Source organism: Caretta caretta, chromosome 6 (genome assembly GCF_965140235.1).
Source record: "Caretta caretta isolate rCarCar2 chromosome 6, rCarCar1.hap1, whole genome shotgun sequence".
NCBI classification, from domain to species: Eukaryota; Metazoa; Chordata; order Testudines; family Cheloniidae; genus Caretta; species Caretta caretta.
The window spans coordinates 58,594,314-58,609,298 of NC_134211.1; the positions used below are offsets into that span (position 1 = coordinate 58,594,314).

The window sequence follows — 14,985 nt, forward strand, 5'->3', positions numbered from 1 at the left end:
GTGGCTGACATTATAGCCATTCAAAAAGGCCACCTTCAAGTACAGATGGTTCGCAGAGCATGTGCCCAGCAGTTCAAAGTGAGTCTTAGTGAGAGACGATAGAACAAAAATGAGGTCTCACTGAGGTGTGAATTTCACCACTGGAGGAGGATCTGAAAATCCCCTTAAAAAAACAACAAAAACAAAAACTAGTGATAGAATGTGTGAAGATCATAGGGTTATCCCTGGAGGATGGAAAGCATGGATTGCTGCTAAATGCATCCGCACGGACATGAATGCAAGATCTGAAAACTTATCTCCATAAGTAGCCACTCTAATGTAACAGTGCCTCTGGTGGAGTCTGGAGACAAACTACGTTGATGAGCTCAAGCAGAGGAACGCTTCCATTTAGCTGAACAGCTTCTCGTAGAATCTTTTCCTACTTCGGTTAAGGATGGACTGCACCTTCTAGGAATGTGTTCTAATCTCTGACTTGCGTCTGAATGCCAGGCTCTGAGCTGCAGAGGTCTCGGATTGGGACATGCGACCTTGCCGCTGTGCTGCGTTAGGTCCGGCAACATGGAGACATTCATGGTGGTTGCACGAACAGCTTCAACAGATCAGTGAATCAGAACCATCATGGCCAGTTGGGTGTGACTCAACAGATCTTCCATTACAAACTGTGGTATTAAAGGAACGAGAGAGAATGGATACTTCAGGCAACCCTTCCACAACAAGCAGGAGGGCATCTTCCAATAAATATTTTCCCAGGGCTGCTCTAGAGCAGTACTAAGGATGCTTCTTGTTCACCTATGAGGCAAAATGGTCCCAAGATGGCACTCCCCAAAGATGTCACTGAGAACCAAATCTTGAATCTCCCATTTGTGATTCATGGAACAGTGTCTGCTCAAGCAATCCACAAGGGAATTTTGTGCCCCTTGTAAGTATGCTGCCGATAGGGTTGTGACATTTGATGCACCAAATCCAGAGGATGACTGCCTCTATGCACAGAGAGGAACTTGTTTTCCTTTACTTCTTTATATAAAATACTGTTATTGTCGGACATGATCCAAACATATTTGGATTGGATGAGTGGGAGGAAGGCACTGCAGGCCCAAGAAACCACCCTGAGTTCTAGTAAGTTGATGTGCATTCTGGCACTTCTGGACATTCCAGATTACCCTGTGCCATATGATCGCACACCCCAATCCAATAGGCAGGCGTTGGTAACAATGGTTTGCTTTGGGGGTTTGGTGTGTGGAAAGGGCTACCTACCCAAACCTTCTCCAGTTTTGTCCACCACACAAGACAGCTTAATACCTTGGGCAGAATTGTGACCTTTTCATTTATGCTGCGAAGTAAACCAAGAAGTCAGGCTTGTAGGCATCATAGATATAGCTTGGCAAATAATGTTGTGTGCATGAAGCCATGTTGCCAAGGACAGAAATACAGGACTTTAGTCAGAACTTGTCATAGACCAGGTCATTGTCAGAGGCAACACTCGTGGCTTGAAACCTTTCGAGGGGTAGATAATGCTCTTCCTGTAGTAGAGTTTAACGTCCCCATACGAAGTCTATGCACATTGTGGAGATCAACATGGATTTTTCACGATTGACACCGACACCTAGGGAAGGTAAAAGGCTGAGCAGAATATGGGTTGCTCTGTTGACCATGTCGTAGTAGTTCCCTGTGAAAAGCCAGTTGTCAAAGTATGGGAAGACTGTAAATCCTTCTCTTCTCATCCAAGCAGCTACTACTGAAAAAAAACTTTTGTAAACACCCTGGGTGCTGGGGCCAGATCAAAAAGGGAAGACTCTGGATGAGAAATGGTTTTGGCCAAATAGGAACCTGAGGAACTACTTATGGACTGGACGGATATCTAGAAGAAAATACGCATCTCACGTTAAGAGCCGCAAACCGTGTGCTCTCCTCCAATAAGGGAATTATTGATGCCAACGATACCATACAAAATTTTAGTTTTTGGATAAACTTGATTAAATGACAGATCAAGAATTGGCCTCCATCTTCCATTTTACCTGGGGATCAAGTAGTAAAGAGATTAGACCCTCTTCCCATGGTATTGAGGTGTAACATTTTCTATGGCTCCTCTGAGGGACAGGGAGTTCACCTCCTGTCTTAAAACTACTTTGTGAGTGGTCCCTGAAGAGGAGCCGGGAAGTTGTCGTCAAATTATCAGATAGCCACCCTGGATAACCTCTAATATTGATTCGTCTGTAGTTAGGGCCCTCCAGTTTTTGATAAATTGGGTAAGGCATCAATAAAGGGAGGCGGGTCTCAACAGTCCCATCAGAAGAACCTCTTCGCCTGGGGGTTACAATACGAAGTAATGGTGGATGTTGCAGAGGCTGGGTCCTGGGTCTATATACCTCTGTTTCTTATGTGGTGGCTCCTGAGGATGTTGATAATAAAAGGGCTGAGGAGGTGGTCTTGCCACATATCCTGGTCTATGTTGTTTCCTCTTGGGAGCAGAGGTATAGATGCCCAGCAAGCAAAGTGTTGTTCTTAAGTCTTTGAGGGGATGGAGACACTCATCTGTTTTCCTGTGCATTAGGGCAGATCTTGGATCATACTTGCACCTTTCTAGGGAAACTTGAGGATTGCAACAAGTGTCTCCTCATGACAACTGCCATAACCATACCCCTCTATGGAGGTATCTGCCATGTCCCCTGTGACTTAGTGTGAAGTTTTGGCCACCAATTTGCCCTCATTCAGTAAGGTCTGAAAGCCGGCTCTATCCTCCTCATGGAACTTGTCCTTAAACTCTAGAGATCTAGCATAATTGATATAATATTTGGCCAAGAGGGCCTGATGATTAGATACGCTGAACTGGAGGGAGGTGAAAGAGAAGACCTTTCTTTCCAGAAGGTCAAGTCTTGTGTACCCTTATCAGAGGAAGCAGCCTTTGGGTGCTGTTGCTTGGATTGCTCTGTCGCTGCCTAGCCACCAAGAACTCCCACCTTGGATGGGACAAAGTAGCACTACTTGGCCCTTCTAGGGGTGGGAGAACAAGCAGCAGGGGTGTACAAAACTGCCTTTGTTGGGTCCATGATGTCCCTCATTGATGGGGAGGGCCACTTTATTGGGACTGGAGAGCTGCAGAATGTCTAGCAAGCTGTGCTGAGATTCTTGAACTTCTTCCAGGTGAATTTGTAGCTCTGCCACTACCTTGTGCATAAACTCTTGGTATAGTTTAGTCATCCGGTAGAGACTGAATATGGAGTGACCACCTGATCCAGTTACTGTTCTGGGAGCAATCTAGTCATGGTAAGATCCAGCTCACCTTCCTCCTCCAAATACTCAGACAGAGTTGGTTGCATACAGACAGACAATGGCAAATAGGACTCCTGCACTGATCCTGGGTATCCAGCGTAGGGCTCCTAATATTGCCAGTAAGATGGATTCACTGGAGGAGGATGGCATGGGTTACCACCTGTCCCATGGCCAATCATGTCTGGTTGGAGGTTGGAACCCTGACCTCCTAGGGCTTCTGTTAGAGGCCACCTCTCCTCAGTGCTGCAGACACCTGTGGAGCCTCTGACTCATCAGAATAGAAGGCCGGATCCCTGGTGGAACTGATGGCTGCACTTCAAAGCTGGCAGGTGGAACGACTATCTCCTTGTGATAGACTCCTCCTCCAGAGTAACATCCTGGAATGACAGATCTGATAGGAGCAGTGAATGCTGACAGAGGAGAGCAAAGACCTCATCGGGGGAGACATATGTCCCTAACTGTTCCAGAGTACAAGGGCGAGTCCATTGGTGGAGCTGGTCACCATGGCTGTCTGATCTCTCTGGGGCTGTTTATTTACCGATACCATCTCAGTTGCCAAAGTGGATAAAAGCACAAGGAGCTAACCCCATGTCTCCACCGCCAGTGTCAGAACTGTTGGATCCATACATTTGCATACCTTCCTCTTTCCAAGAAGATTTAGTCTGGTTTAAGAACTCAGAGCTCGTGTGTGTTAGCTCTCATGACTGAGGGGGGTCATGGAGGGATCCCTTCTTTTTATGACAAGGAGACAGACTTGTCCTTATGTCCATGAGAGTGCTTTATACTCTTGTGAATCCTTCTCTTAAGCTTAACAGACTTAGCCTCCACTCCTGAGCTCATGCTCAGAGGGGTGCTGCCCACTTGTTCAGGTTGATGTAAAGGGGTAGTCCCCCAGCCTAGATCTGATTGGGACTTCATTGCCTTCTCCATAAGGTATTTTCTGAGACTCAGTACCCACCCCACAAGAGTAAAAAGAGCAGCAGATGCTGCACTTGGCAGAAATGCGAGCCTCACCCAGTAGAGCCAGCATTAATGCTCCTCGGTCACAGAAAAGCAGCAAAGGTAAGTAACAGCTTTTGAATCCTGGGATCCTTGCATTAATCCCAGACTTCTCAGAGGAAAATCCCCAGGGCTGGGAAAAAATTCCATCTAACTATCTATGCTATACTCTGCTGTAATAACTACTAAAACCAATTCTTATAGGAGTGACACTAAAAAAGGAGATGAGGACACCAAAGATTCCAACTCAGACCACGACGCGACAAGAAAGAACTGGAGAGGAGTTGGCCTGCACCACCCTTTCTGCCCTTGGGTGGGAGCCCGAGGACAGCTACGGCCAGACACTGCCTGCAGGAAAATTATGGACTTAGCCACATGGTGCACACATGTATCCCACATGCAGGTTACACGTAGGGACCATCACTCATAGGCCCTATTTTTCATAGGGAAAAATTAGTGGGTGCTCCAAAACCACCAGCAGCCACGCTCCTCCCTCCTCACATCCTCTACCCTCCCCCCCACACCATGTCCCTGCTCCTCCCCCACCCAACTGTTTGGCAGCACTTAAGACTTTCCGGGAGGGATGGGGAGGAACAGGGACGTGGTGTGCTCAGGGGAGGAGGCGACAGAGCAGGGGTGGGGACTTGGGGGAAGGAAGATCGGGGGAAGGCAATGCACGGGCGGGAAGAGGTGGGGCCAGGGACGGGACACACATCGAGCACCCATTGGGTATAGGGGAAGTCGGCGTCTATGCCATCGCTCAAAGAAGAACTACTCCTTATTCAAAGACAAAACATCCAAGACCCCCACTTGTGTGGCTACATCACTCCAAAGAGTGGTCTTGCACACTACTAAATCAGTCATCCAGAAATACCAGTGAAGAACCAGCCTACTTAGAGTTCTAAACCCCATGCAAATGGCACTATATTGAAGTTAGCACTTCCAGCTGTTTACTAAGAGAATTAAGGCGTGAAGAGGTCTTACCTTTTCAAATTCTACATCTATCTGGGAGAGAAGAGCTGGCTTCTCATCCTCAAAGAACATTCGCAAAGGGGGTCCAACATAGAGATACATGACGCCCAACAAGGTAATAGCAGCAGTCCTTACAGCCTGCCAAAACAGAACAGAAAGCACTTTAGACTTCAAACTAGACAGTGTTGAAGTTCCAAAATTAATTTACATTTACTCACTGGGTTAGTAGCAGCAAGAGCTGTCTTTACGTTGCTGATGAAAGCCTTAACATTCAACCTGAGAGAGAATATGAATATCATGAAATCAAGATAGCCCACAGGTCAACACGCAGGAGGCATCAGTAAGAGACAAGGCAGCTACAGTTAGTTATGGAAGTTATAATCTAACAAGTTTAAATTAACTACCAACAAAACTCCCCAAACCATCAGACATTTATATTTGTAGATAAACCTAAAAGTAGTGAGATAACAGAAAGCTATTTCCAAAGTTATATAATCTTTTTCAGTGAAATACTGCCCAAGACCAGTTTACTATAAATATGAAGGCAGCCCTCTTATTGCCTGAAAAGCTAGTCCATGAAGAAAAAATGGTTACATATATTGCAACAACAGTTATTCTAGATGTTTTCAGTATGGATCCCACTGTAGGTGCACACATTCCCCATACACAAGACTAAATTTTTTTGAATAGCAATGTACCATGGACCTCCATGTGATCCTGTGTGAGGGCATAAAGAGTGGCTGTGACCCCCCCTTAAGTTCCTTCAGAATTTGAAGCTCTTGGTAGTGAAGAACTCTGAAAAGTGGGGACATGGGATCCACACTGACAACATATGGAAGAACTACAGGCAGTGTAGTTAAAGGAGAGGTTACTTACCTTACAGTAATGTGAGTTCAACATGTTTTTGTCCGTACTGCTGCTCCACTGTAGAATGTGCATATGCTTGTGCACTCTTAGAGACTGTAAATAATGCTCACAGGCCTGTGCAGAACAGCACCTTGTATTCCAAATGAGGGGATATAGGCAGGAGCAAGCTTGTCGCCACTCAGTTCCTTCATGGCCATGAAGCCAGAAACTTCACAGAAGAGGGGAAGGAGGGTGGGAGGTGGAGCACCCATAGGAACAAAAACATTAAAAACTCTAGTTTCAGTAAGTAACTTCCCCTTTGAGTATATGCCCCCATGGGTGCTCCACCATAGGAGACTCTCAAGCAGTAATTCAAAAGAGAAGGTGAGTGCTGGGGAGGTAGGTCAAGAACTGTGTGGACAACTGCAACACCAAAAATAGTGCCATCTCTGGAAGCAGGTCAGATGGTATAATGCTTGGCAAAGGTATGACTAGAAGACCAAAGTCACAGTCCTGAAGATTTCTGCTATAGGAACGTCTTTTAGTAGAGCCACAGACATGGACTGAGCTCTAATGGGATGTGCTGTCAGTCTGTGGAGAGGCTGTACCTCAGTTCTTTCATAACAGGTAAAAATACAACCCAAAACCCACTTAAATAACCTCTGCTTTAAAATAAGGTGGCCCTTCATTCTTTCTGCAAAATGATAAAAATAATCCTGGAGAGGTCCTAAAGGATTTAATTCTGTCTAAATAGAAGACAAGGTCTAACATTCAGTGAATGAAGGCTTGATTCCTCTCTAGAGGAATGAGATTTTGGATTGAATACAGGAAGGCAAATCTCTTGGTTAATGGGATATGCTGATGAGACCTTAGGAAGAAAACGGGAATGAGGGTACAGTACAACAGTGTCCCTATAAAAGATGTATGGTGGTTCAGCCATGAGTGCCCCCAGCTCTCCCACTGTTGTTGCTAAAGTAATGGTGACCAGGAATTAAGTTTTAAAGGAGAGATGGAGGAGAGAGAGCAGGTAGCCATTGGTTTAAAGGGGACTCTACTTAGAGCATTAAGAACCAGGTTGAGGTCCCACTTTGGGGCTCGGTGCCAGACAGGAGGATATAAATTGTATAGACCTTTGAGGAATCTGGCTGTGACAGGGTGGGCAAAAACCAAGAACCCCTGGATAGGCGGGTGGAAAGCTGTGATAGCAGCCAACTGTACCTTCACTGAGATGCCTCTCACTTTTAATTCTAATAGGTAGTTCAGTACCTTGGGAAGTGGAACTTCTGAGGCTTGGGAAGATGGAAGAGAGCACCAGAATGAAAGCATTTCCACTTCTGGAAGTCTTTTGGGTACCGGGCTTTCTACTGGACAAAAGAACCAACTTAACTGCATCTGAATAGGTCAATTCCATGGATGAGAGCCATTCAGGAGCCATGTCCTGAGGTTCAGAAAGGAACGGTTGGGGTGGATGAGGGACCCCACGTCATGTGTCTATAGTTCCTCATTGGTAATCACAGGGGTGCCACCTCCAAGAGGTGGATGAAGTTTGAGTACTACACCTGTCTTGGCCAGACTGCTGCTATGCAAATAGCACTCTCTTTCCATGCATAACTTGAGAAGAGAGTCTTGAGGAATAATGGTATCGGTGGATAAGCATAAAGCAGGGCCTGAAGGTGTAACCTCCCTTGGAGCAAAAACAGGTGACATTTGGAGTTGTTCAGGGTGGCGAAGAGATCTACCTGTGGCAGACCCCAGGTCTGGCAGATACTGAAAAAGAGTTTGAGCTCCCAATCATGGTCTTGCCAAAAGCATCTGCTCAGGGAATTTGCAGTTGTATTCTGAAGACCTGGTAGACATATTCCCAGTGAATAGGTATATTAGCAAATACACCAGTTCCAGAGTCTTAGCAACTCTGCACATAAGATTGGGATCTTGTTTTGTCTTGGTGGTTGATGTACATCACCACTGTCCTGTTTAGCATTACTCTGACCAAGTGACCTTGTATATCATAGAGGAAGTACTGGAAAGCTTATCAAACTGCTCTGAGCTCCAGAACGTTGACGTGAAACAGCAATTCTTGCAGAGCAGGGATGGGCAAACTATGGCTTGGGGGCCACATCTGGCCTGCCAGCCGTTTTGAGCCAGCCCTCGAGCTCCCGCTGGGGAATGGGCTCTGGGGCTTGCCCCACTCCAGTGCTCCAGCTGGAGAGAAGGGTCGGGGGCTGCTCCCTGTGACTCCCCAAAGCAGCCACACATGCCCCTTCCACCGCTCCAGCTGGGGAGCAGGGTCGGGGGCAGCTCCACGCGGCTCCTGGAAACAATGGCATGGCCCCGCTCCGGCATACCAGAGCTGCAGAGGCGGCACCTGCGGGTGGGGCAGCGTGCAGAACCACCTGGCTGTGCCTCTGCGCAGGAGCCGGAGAAGGGACATGCTGCTGCTTCTAGGAGCTGCTTGAGGTAAGCGCTGCACAGAGCCTGCACCCCTGAGCCTTTCCCCATGGCCCAACCCTGATCCCCCTCCCACCCTCCAAACCCCTCAATCCCAGCCCAGAGCACCTGCCTGCACCCCAAATCCTTCATCCCCAGGCCCACCCCAGAGCCCACACCACCAGTCAGAGCCTCCACCCCAACCCCCTGCCCCAGCCCTGATCCCACTCCAGCCCTCCAAACCCCTCAGTCCCAACCCAGAGCAGCCTCCTACATCCCAGACTCCTCATCTCCAGCCCCACCCCAGAGCCCGCTGCCCCCTCCCACATCCTGAATTCCTCATTTCTGGCCCCATCCCAGAACTTGCACCCCCAACCAGAGCCCTCATCCCCTCCTGTACCCCAACCCCAATTTTCTGAGCATTCATGGCCTGCCATACAATTTCTATTCCTAGATGTGGCCCTTGGGCCAAAAGATTTGCCCACCCCTGTTATAGAGACCATTTGTCCTGAGCTGTATTTTCCTGCAACTGGGCTCCCCATCCTAATGGAGAAGTGGCTGAGGATTGACAGTGTGGGACATAAGAATGGGGTTCCCCACACAGCCCCTCTGTGGGTTCTACCACCACATAAGGGAATCCAACACCATTTGAGGCACTGTGACCCATTTGAAGAGGTTGTGTCTGGTTTGGGTTATATTCGATTCTTAACCACGTCTGAAAACATATGAGGTGTAATTCTGCATAAGGAGTCATGAACATAGAGACAGATGTATGACCCAAAGAGCTGAAGAGGCAAGCTCTCACAGCAGGTTGTGGGCTGAACTGCAGTGCTCAGATTAGGCTGTAAGTGGTGGAAGAATCTTTCCCTGTATAAATAGGCTCTTGCTGTCATGGAGTCCAAAATGGCTTACAAAGTTTATCCTTTGTATTGGAGCTGGTATAGATTTTGTGAGATTGATGAGATGTCCTAGTGATTGGAACAAGGTTAACGCCTTGGTCATAGCTGACTAGACCTCTCAGTGTGATCGACTCCTGATCAACTAGTCCTCCAAATATGAGAATACAGAGATTCGCCCATCGACTGAGGTGAGCTGTTACAACCGAAAAGTCCTTTGTAAACACACTGAGTTATGGAGAGTCTGAAGGGAAGAACTCATATTGATTGTGGTCTGTTTCTATTACAAAGCACGGGAAGCGCTTGTGTGATGGGTGGATAACTACTAGAAAGTAAACATCCTGTATGTAAAGGGCAACAAACCAGTCTCTTGGATCCAAGGATGGGAGAATAGTAGCTGGTGTCAACATTCTGAAGTACTGAGCTAGAACGTAGTTGTTCAAGTTCCTAAGGCTGCGAATTAGGCCTCACCCTCCATCTCTCTTGGGAACTAGGAAGCAGGTTGACTAGAATCCTTTCCTAATGAACTCTGTTGGAACCAGCCTTCTGGGGACAGTAGAGAAGAGGGATAGGACCTCTTGCCCTAAGAGGTTTCCATGAGAAGGTCCTTGAAGAGGGACATGGAGGGGTAGAGTGAAAGTGGATAGGGTAACTCTCTCTGGCTTACAGTATTAACCTGTCTGAGGTAAGGATTTCCCAGGAAGGTATGTAGTGGAACATCCAATCTCCAAAGAGAGAAAAATTGCCAAAACGGAATCCAGTGAACTGGGCTGATTGATACCCGTGGCAGAGGTGACAAAAAAGCACTGACTCCGGGGGGTGGGGGTGGGGTGGGGATATGAGGATTCAGCCTGCAAGTGCCTGGGTGGTATCAGTAAGGGGACTAACAGATCTCCATAGCACTGGAGATTGAGGCTCATCTGAAGTGAAATCTTCAGGTAACAGAAACCTGGAAGGAGCTGAAGGGTTGTGACAGCCTATAGTGGAGTCTTGAATCAGTAACAAAGGTGAAGTCTGAGATGGAGGCTGCTGATGTACTGAGGTGGACGCAAGGTCCTGTCTTACTTCAAAGCTTGTGTAAGAAGTCAGTACCAAGTGATGTGTATCATGGTGCCATAGAGGATCAGGTGGTGCCATTGTGGTAAGTTGTCTGTAGACGAGACTTCTGACAGTACCTATGTGTCAGCACCGGACTCAGTCAAGCCTCTAAATTACCCTTTAAGGGATGTGAGGTATCCCAAGAGGGGGGTCTTCATGGGGTGACCTACCTCTTCATTTCTCTGGATGGGGAGGCATGCTTCTTCCTCTAAGAGGTCTTCATGCCCGTTGATCAGCCTGCAATGTTGAGGCTGATGTACAGGCAGGTGGAAGTGGACCCTCCAGAGCGAAGGCATGTTGCATTAGGAGTTTTAGTTTAGCCTCCCTATCTTTTTGGGCTTGCTCTAAAATCCCACACAGACCTTGTGCTTTGATGGGATATGGAAGTCCCCTAAACACTGCAGGCAACTTGAATCTCTGTCACTGCAAGGGAAAGACCTTGCAGGTCTGGCAGGGTTTAAACCCTGGAGTCTTAGGCATAAGAATGTGCTCCAGCACAAAGATCCAGAAGTAGGAGGGGGGAAAAAACCCTTCAGGACCACACAATTTTTTTTAAAAAAGTAAATAACTAAGAAAGAAAAATAATGAATAAAGGTTTTCATGAGGTGAAAGAAAGGCAGGAAGCTAAAAGAGCTAACAATAATAGACTCCATTTTGAGCTGCAGGAGGTTGAGAAGGAACTTGTTGGCAGGCTCGCACCTCCCTATATCCCCTTGTTCAGAGCATGAAATGTTCTGTGAAGGCCCGGGACCTCAAGCACTACTTTGCAGTCTCTGATCAAGACAGCACGGGTGCACGCACATTCTATGATGGTGTGCCTATAGGGACATACTCTCAAGTAAGGAAGAACGGTTAATACTTAGTGTGTCAGTGTGGATCCCTGTAGGTGACTGGCAAGCACTATCCTCATTAGATGATGTGAATGAGGAGTTTCAGCTACATTAGTCCAGCAGTGATTGTAGTATTGCTCTCCTGAACTTGGCATCTCCTCTGGCAGCTATGTCCAAGATATGTTTGACATAGGTCAGTGGTTTACTCCACGTCATCACCTTGCAGATCTGATGTTAGCACATCTGAAGCAGGCAGAAGACATTACTTCAACCCTGGTGCAGCAAGCCTTTATGTTTTGTGAGACAGGTTCACTCATGAATTGGTAACAGATACATTATGTGATCCAGTCTGACCTTTAGAATGCCCAGCTCTATTCAGAAATAGACAGGGCAATGGTCCGCTTTATATTAGAATAAAACCAGTGTCCTGGATACATCTAATGTGTGCAATTCCCCAGCCCACTCGGTATTGAATGTGATCTTTGGAAAGAGACAGGTAAATTAACGGATTAGTTTAGATGATATTCTGAGGCCTTCCTGGGGATGAAGTTCAGGTGAGGTCTTAGCTCAAAAAGTTCAATGAATAGAAGATTGTTGGGGGCGCAATAGATCTGGACAAGGAGACAAAGTCTGGAGATAAATGTGAAAAGGGAGGAACACGCAGTAGAAACAAAAGTGAAACTGTTTGAGCAGCATATTCCAAAAGCCTTGAGGTCTTTCTGAGTGCAGCCTTCATTGATTTGAGATCTACCATACCATTCTCTCACAAGAAGGGAAAACCTATAATGGCAGCAAGCCATAAAAGAGACCCAGTTTGGGTCTCATCTATCTCTGAGTTGCGAAGACTATGTATTAAGGTTATAACAATCAACAAGAATTCACTTTTATGTAGAAATCCATGATTAAATCGAGTCTTCCTGACTAGTGATTTAAATCAATTTGATTTAAATCAAATCCACCCTGAATAGGAGTATACAGAAGTCCCATGCAGGAGTGGGTTCTCTGACTGGTGGGTAAGTGAGTAGCAGCCCTTTAAGAAGGGCCAGTACTGTGGGGTGAAAGAAGACCAAACATGAATGTAAAGCAGGCAACAAGCTGAAATGGCAAAGCGGACTTTAATAGAGCTGAGCTAAAGACTGGCCTGTCTGAGGTACAATATAATCAAGGTTCTGTGGTACTGAGACCTGCACTGGGTTCGGGCCTTTATGGGCTGCCCATATCAAGAACCTCTTTTCTGAATAATATGTTCTGGCAAAAGTTTTCCTGTCTTGTATCAGGATTTCCTGGATCTGCAGGGGGAAATCCCTGTCTATGATGCTTAGCCACTTCACCACCACATCATCGAATACAGTGACTTTGGGTCTGGATGAAGAACTTTATGCCATCACTGCCAGATCAGGTCCAAAGAGTCTGAGAGCTGATTGGACATCTGTAAATCAGAACTCTCTCAGAAAGCCTGGAGCCACCAGAGTGATCATGGTTTTGGTCTCGATTTTGGAAGTCACCCTGGGAGTCAGGGAATTGGTGGAAAGGCATAAAGTAAGCCTCTATTCTACTGCAGAAAGAAGACATTGGGTAGAGACTCTGGACTCAGGCCTCCTTTAGAACAGAAATCAACAGTTTGCATTTTTCTTGGTGCTAAACAAGTCTCTCATGGAGGATCCCTACTGATATAGAGTATCACTTCCATGACAGATCTGTGCAAGGAACATTCTGTCTGCCTGCTCAGGAAGTCTGCTAAGTTTTTGCACACTCCCAGGAGTTGAAGGACTATCAGTGTTACCTTATTCTAAAGTCACCAATTCCAGAAGTTGATAGCCATGCACTACACAAAGAAGCTAGGAGCTTCCCCCACCTGGAAGCTATCAGGTAAATACTGCAAATCTGTATGGTGCTGTACCTGTCCAAATTTTGAAGTGCTATACCTGTCCTATACAGTCCAATCTGATGGCTTGGAGCTCTAGGACATTTGTATGTAGCCCCATGTCATCTGTAGATGGTTCAGATGAGCTCCACAACCTGTTCCTGACACATCTGTGGTTAGTGTCTGTCATGAAAGGGGATGTTTGTGGGTTCCAACAACCAAGCCAGTTGAGCACTGACAATCTGGTACTAGGACCTTCTTACTGATCCAGTGTTTCACCTTAGAGCAACCAGTCATCCAAGCGGGGGTAGATATGAATGTCTTATCTCCTCCGATCAGTTGCTACCACTTTTAGGCATTTCATTAAAACCTTCTGTAGAAGTGCCAGTACCTTTTACTGATAGTGATATGATCCACTATGAAACACAGGCACTTCCTGTGCGTTTGGTGGATGGCTACATGGAAGTACAAGTCTTGCAGTCTGAGGAAGAGTTCATATGTGGGCCCAACAGACACTGCTACTGAAGTTCTCTAATCAGCAGTACGGGGATGCAGACACACCTACAGTGGAGCATCCTTAGGAACACTACTCAAAGAAACTAATCAGTATTCACTCATGACTTCCTTATTTTTTACTATAAGGATATATTAAACACTTAACCTGACCTACGAAGACATCCATATGACTGAATAACGGATATTGTATTGCTGTTAATCTTGTACTCACTCACCTTACATCTAAGTTTAGGTTGCCAGCTTTCTTGCTGTGAAATGCCTAGTACACCCTTTGGGGTTCTAAGAAGAGAATGGGCCAGTATTCTTCTTGGCAGGTTGTCAGTGCCAGATGCACTCATTTACATGAGTAAATGCTTTTTGAAGCTCGTAGTTAAAAGCTAATATCTGAGAGTTCTGCGAACAAATGCTTAGGTGCACTTGTCTCAGCAGTCTTTCAAAGAACAGCACAGATTCCACACTGACTTCTGTGGAGAAGCAGAATCTCAGTTTTTCCTACAATGAAAACTTGCATCCCAATTTTTCTATTCAATACCTTATTCTAAGACTTACCCAGAAAAGCCAAACTCTTTAATTGCATTTGAGAGCCAGTTCAGGGTTTCCGACTGGTTTTTAGGATTCTTTTGCGAGAAGGCCATGGACATAACCTGGAATAGAAAGGAAAATTCAAATCTTTATGGTCACTGATGGATCAGAGATAACACCCTCATAACAGAAGAGTGTTGGCATCTGCTAAGACTTTGCAGTGCTGTTAAACCATGATAAATAGGGATATATGCACAACAGATTAATAATCTACTGTAAGTAGAGGGTGGTTGCAATGAGGTATATATCTGAAGAGGAGACAGTTAGGAGCTACACTAGGCGGCCAGAGGCAATCTCCATTCATTCCTCACTGACCTGTTCAGCAGTCCATGGCAACAGACATGCTTCTGCTATTGCTGTCATTGCTTCTTTTGCATTACTCCCACATTTCACATCACCAATCTTGTCCACGAGACCATCCAGCACAACTTGGGCTGATGTTTTGGAAAAGTTCCCCTTCTGAGCAATCAGGGCAACTATATGAAGCTTCATTTGCATTACCTGAGAGGGACAAACAGCATAGCCATAATAGTAGGAAAGTAAATAGACTTGTGTGCTGCTATATGTTCTCGCCTGGACTACAATGCAGCTCAAATTAGCCTGAAGTCCTGTCAAACCATCTCAGAAGACCCCAGTACAAATAGAATAAAGAGAAGGTTTACAGACATTATGGTTATTCGTAACT

General features: G+C 46.2%; 1 protein-coding gene across 7 annotated transcripts in view; it reads right to left on the reverse strand.

Annotated features, from left to right (window-relative positions):
* Positions 1-14,985, reverse strand: part of CKAP5 (cytoskeleton associated protein 5) — a 102,614-nt gene that overhangs the window by 27,893 nt on the left and 59,736 nt on the right. For all 7 annotated transcript variants that reach the window (XM_075129570.1, XM_075129567.1, XM_075129568.1 and 4 more), the window contains exons 17-20: positions 14,616-14,801; positions 14,268-14,362; positions 5,460-5,517; positions 5,254-5,379 (exon numbers count right to left, since the gene is read on the reverse strand). In XM_075129570.1, the coding sequence (XP_074985671.1) occupies positions 5,254-5,379; positions 5,460-5,517; positions 14,268-14,362; positions 14,616-14,801 (465 nt within the window). The remainder of the gene's footprint in view (positions 1-5,253; positions 5,380-5,459; positions 5,518-14,267; positions 14,363-14,615; positions 14,802-14,985) is intronic.